Source organism: Nannospalax galili, unplaced genomic scaffold (assembly GCF_000622305.1).
Source record: "Nannospalax galili isolate Female #2095 unplaced genomic scaffold, S.galili_v1.0 scaffold960, whole genome shotgun sequence".
Taxonomy (NCBI): Eukaryota; Metazoa; Chordata; class Mammalia; order Rodentia; family Spalacidae; genus Nannospalax; species Nannospalax galili.
The window spans coordinates 643,223-647,920 of NW_008348313.1; the positions used below are offsets into that span (position 1 = coordinate 643,223).

Below are 4,698 nucleotides of genomic sequence, written 5' to 3' on the forward strand. Positions count from 1 at the left end.
TGTCCCATGGAGAAGGCAGAGGCTGTGAGATGGGGTACGGGGTGGTCCCCTCCCCCACCCGACAAGAGGAGGGGTCCCTAGGGAAGCCAGGAGGGGGGGCTGTGGGTCTCCTGACAGGGACGAACGGGGACTGAATGTTAATCGCATCCTGAGTGAGTGTGTGAGAGAGAGCAGAGCGAGTGTGTGAGTCCCTCCCGCTCTGGCTCTTGCAAGCCGTGGCCGCTGCCGCTGCCACCACCACCCTCCACCCGGCAGCCTCCTTGGACACCAGCGCCCTGCTGGGGGGTGTCAGCCTGGGTGGGTCCACCTGGCCCCCAGAGGTCTCTTCTGCTATAGCCATCTGCCAGGTGAGGATGTGTGTCCTGGTGTCCGGCTGGCTGGGGGGGGGGGGGGGGTGTGTCTGTAAGGGCTGCGGCGGCAGCTGGGGGTGGGGGGGGCTCTGTCTGTACCAACCCTGAGTCACTTGCTTGCACCTCACCAGCACCCAGTCTTTTTCCTGAGCCCCCAAACCTGGATAGATGGTATGCACCTGGGTTGTGTGCCTCCTGCCTGCATCCAGCTGGGCGTCTGGGTGTCCCTGGATGCCTGTGTCCTCCTGTCTGTCCGAACAGCCACTGAGAGCAGTGACAACGCGGCCCCCATTGGGGCCCTGCGCAAACCTGTGTGTGCGTGTGCGTGCGTGTGTGTGTGTGTGTGTGTGTGTGTGTGTGTGTCTCCCTCATCGAGCTCCGGGGGTGTTGAGGGGGAATCCCAGGGAAGTAAGGTTGTGCGTGTGTGCGCGTGTGCATGTGTGTTTCTGCCTGTGCTTGAGAGTGGAGACACCAAGGAGGGGGGGATCCGGAGGTGGCCAAAGGAGGAAGGGGCAAGCAGTTACCCTGATAGGCAGCCTCCCGCTCCTTACACAAACACACACCAGCTACCGGCTTCAGAGGTGACCCAGACAGACAGACAGAGACGGGGGGGGGGGCTTTGCTGAAGGCACAAAGGGGTGTCAATAAGCCAAGGAGAGGCAATGGGACACGAAAGACAGGGAAGGAGCTGGGGTTGAAGCGGCAGAGGGGGCACCCCAGGTGGGTGGAGGGGGGATCCCCATGGGGTCAGGCCGCAAGAGGACACCCTGACAACCTCCGCAACGTCTGGGGCCCAACTTCCAGCGCAACATGTGTAGTCTCATCCTCGCCTAGTCTGGTGGCCACAACCTTGGGGTACAGACAGGGCAGGTCAGGATCAAGGAAGAGGAGGGAGAGACAGAGCCGGGACAGTCAAGAGGTCTCTGCCACTGCTGCGTCCACTGCTGCCTGCTGCCCTGGGCCTGGCCCCCACCAACTCCCCAACCCTCCGCGCTTTGGGTCTCTGGACGCCGGGTTCCGGTCCTGGCACCCCAGCAATCCCCCCCACAGAACAGGGTCATGAAAAGGTAAGGCTGAGGCAGGGGATGCGGGGATGGGGGTGGGGATGTGGTCCCCAATCTAGGGTAGGGAAAGTTGGCCAGGGACCTCAAGAAGGGAAGGGGCTTGAATGCAGGCTCTCTGTTCCCCCAGCTCCCTTGTCCCTCAGGAACTGTCTTCTGCCCCGTTTCTCCCTCTCTAAGCCCCTTTCCTGAGTATACCTCAGAACCACCCCCAAGCCCCCCATTTCCCTGACACTGCACACAGCTGTCCCCAGCTGCACATAGCTGACATCCCATCTCTGTTAATCTCTCCACTTCATCTTCTCGGCACCCCCTCCCTGCAATGGTCTCCCCATCACTGCCCATCCCTCTCCCTCTCTCCTCTTGCTCTCCCCTCCCACCTCAGAGCTATGAGTCTGCTATTAATACCCCTGCCAAGGACCTTGAGGGCATCCAGGGCCCAGCTCCCAGCCCCAAGCCAGCACCCCTTCCTCAAGGTTCTGGAATGCCCTTCCAGGACTGGGGTGGGGTGTGTGTGATGGGAACCGGACGCTGTCTGCAGCACGAAGCGGGGGAGCTATTGATCAAAGGGGCCTCTCCTGCTTCCCGTGATGGATGGTGGGGCAACAAAGACAGGGGCCTCCCCTCCTCCTCAGTGTCGGGACAGGCTGTGCTGTACACAGGATCTGAGGGGGATGACAGGGAAGGCCTGAGCTAGGGGGCAGCCAGGATGTTGGGACTAATGGGTTTGAGGACAAAAAAGGGGGTCCTTAAAAGAAGACAAAACAGGAACCAAGATTCCCAGGTATTGGAGCAGGAGAGGGCCAGGACCCCTGAGTCAGGAGAAAGAACTAAGTGGACTTTAGTGCTGGCTGAAGTGGGGTTACCTGCCAGGCCAAGTCTTGTGGCGTGGGTTGGAGGGGAGTCAGGAAAGGCTCCTGTGAGAGGGAGGAGGGCCAGGACTCCTGACAGGGCAGGCTGGGGGGACCTGCCTCCTCGGCCCTTGTGGAATGGAGATGGAAGCCCAAATTGAGATGGAGGTCAGGATCTGGACCCTGCCACCCCTTGGGATATGAGCTTTTGAGGACTTGGCTCCCAGAGAACTGACACTAGGTGGAGGGGTTCACTCAGCCCCCGGGGTGCAGAGAGGCTGCCTCAAAGATCCAGTTGTAGGAAAGCACTGGGCTCCAGACTCCTGACAAGGGCGGGGCTGAAGCTGCCCTCCTGGGCCTCAGCAGTGACAAGGACCCTGTGGCCCCCAAAAGCAGAGGCCAGGGTCCGAGAGGTAGAGGAGGGGACTGATAGTTGAGCAGCCACCAGGAAGGGGAGAGCCAGTGTTAACCCTGCAGGGGCCAGGCCACAGCTGTGCGTTATTTTGGGGAGGAAGGGGGGGGGGCTATTCTGAGCACAGACTGAGCCAGCTGCTTGGAGAAGGGAAGGAGAGGAGGGGCAGGAGACATGGATGCAGGGATGGGGGGCAGCAACCCCTTTCCTGAGGAGACAGTGAATTGGGACCTCCAGAAACATGGGGATAGCAATTAGGGGTGGGGTGAGGCTGCCAGGCAGGGCAGGAGGTGTGAGCCTCTCCCCTACCCTTGCTGCCTGGAGTGGACGGGCCTGTGCTACCATGGCAACCAGACAGGAGATTGATTGACAACGTGAGAGAACCCGTCTATGTCTGGACCCTGACCCTCTAGGAAGCCCCCAGTACAGGTTCTACTGCTTTCTGGGTGCGCAGACCAGGCCTGCAGGGCCTCCTCCTCAGGCCTAGGACCCAGGAGCCTGAGCTCCCAGCCCACCACCCCAGGCAGCTAGTATTCAACAGGGGGCACCGGAGGCAACACTGTTCTTCCTCTAATTTACTAAATTGCTCCGGGCTGGGAGCCAGGGACCCCCTCCCAGCTTTCCACAGCTGTGCCCCCAACCCTGAGTCTAAGCCTGGTGGGTGACTGTTTCAATGAGAATGAGGGGACAGGGACAGGAGTAGGGGGCCAACAATGGCTTGGGGTGGTGGGGAGAGGAAAGGTTGTGGGGCATTTTCACTCCTTGGGATACCCCACTAATTTCTTACCTCTCTCTCTCCCCACACACACACCTGACCCCTTTTCCCTCTCTTTCTCCCTCACTTTCTCCCTTTTATTTTCATTCTCTTTGCCACCTGGCTCCTGCCTTGCTTTCATGTCTGTGCTGGGCACCTCCCTGGTGGGGGTCTGGGTCTCTGCTTCGCCTGGTTATTTCTGTCTTCTGTGTATTTGCTGTGCTCTGCCTGCCTCTCTCCGTCTCCATTCCTTCTCCCTGAGGTTGGTATGTGCCTGATTCTGGGTGTCTGTGGGTCTCTGCCTTCTGCTCCCTGGCTTGCTTTCTATCTTCCTCCCTGGCCAACTTTCTCATCTCTCTTATCTCTCATGCCTCCCTCCATCGGTCTCTACATCGCTCCCTGCCTATCATCCACCCTCTTGGTCCCTCTCCTCTGTGACTGTCCTTTTGAGCCTCTCTCTTCATCTTTCCTCACTCCATCCTCTCCCCCTGACCATTTCTGTTGCTGTTCCCTCTCCCTGGCTCTCACCCTGGGTCTTTCTGCTTCTGTTTTTGTCTCACCCTGGGTCTCTTTCCCATCTGTTTCTTGCCCCTTCCATCCTCACCTTCTCTTTCCTTACCTCTGTATCTTCCCTGACCCCATTTCTCACCCCCACTTTCCCTGGCTTTGTGTCTCCCGGCTCCCCCACTCTATATCTGTCTCTGGGTTTCAACCCCCCCCCCTTTCTGTATTTGGGTTCTTTCCTGCATCTCTCCCTTCTACTACCTCCACTGCCTTTCCCGCTGTCTCTCCGTCTCTGGTCCGTGTCTCCCTGTCTCTCTCCTGCGTCTTTCCCTCTCTTTGTCTCCATCTCTCCATCATCTCTCCATCGCTCCCCCTCCATCTGCTTCTCTCCATCTCTGTCACCCAACTTTGCCCTCACCGTCTCTGCATCTCCCCCTCTCGGTGTCTCCTCTCTATCCGGTCCCACTGTCTCTGTCACTTTATCGCTGTGCCTCCACCTGTCTCCCCTATCTCTGTCTCTGCTTCTCTCCATTTCTGTCCCTCTCGCCCCGTCTCTCCTCGGCCTCCCTCGGGCTCTGCCCCTGTCCGCTGCTGCCCTCGCCTCCTGTCCGTGCAGAGGCCGCCCGGCGGGGCCCGCAGGCGATGCGTGGCGCTGGTGGCCCCCGCGGCCCTCGGGGCCCCGCTAAGATGCTGCTGCTGCTGGCGCTCGCGTGCGCCAGCCCGTTCCCCGAGGAGGCGCCGGGACCGGGCGCGGCCGGCGGGGGCG

The 4,698-nt window shown here is 60.2% G+C and overlaps 1 protein-coding gene across 1 annotated transcript in view; it reads left to right on the plus strand.

The window, feature by feature from the left end:
• Positions 1 to 3,248: 3,248 nt before the first annotated feature.
• Positions 3,249 to 4,698, plus strand: part of Grin2d (glutamate ionotropic receptor NMDA type subunit 2D) — a 40,217-nt gene continuing 38,767 nt past the window's right edge. Inside the window, 2 exon segments of the mRNA XM_029569390.1 lie at positions 3,249 to 4,695; position 4,698. The exon segment at position 4,698 is cut by the window's right edge and continues 268 nt beyond it. Coding sequence (XP_029425250.1) covers positions 4,575 to 4,695; position 4,698 — 122 coding nt within the window. The 5' untranslated portion in view covers positions 3,249 to 4,574.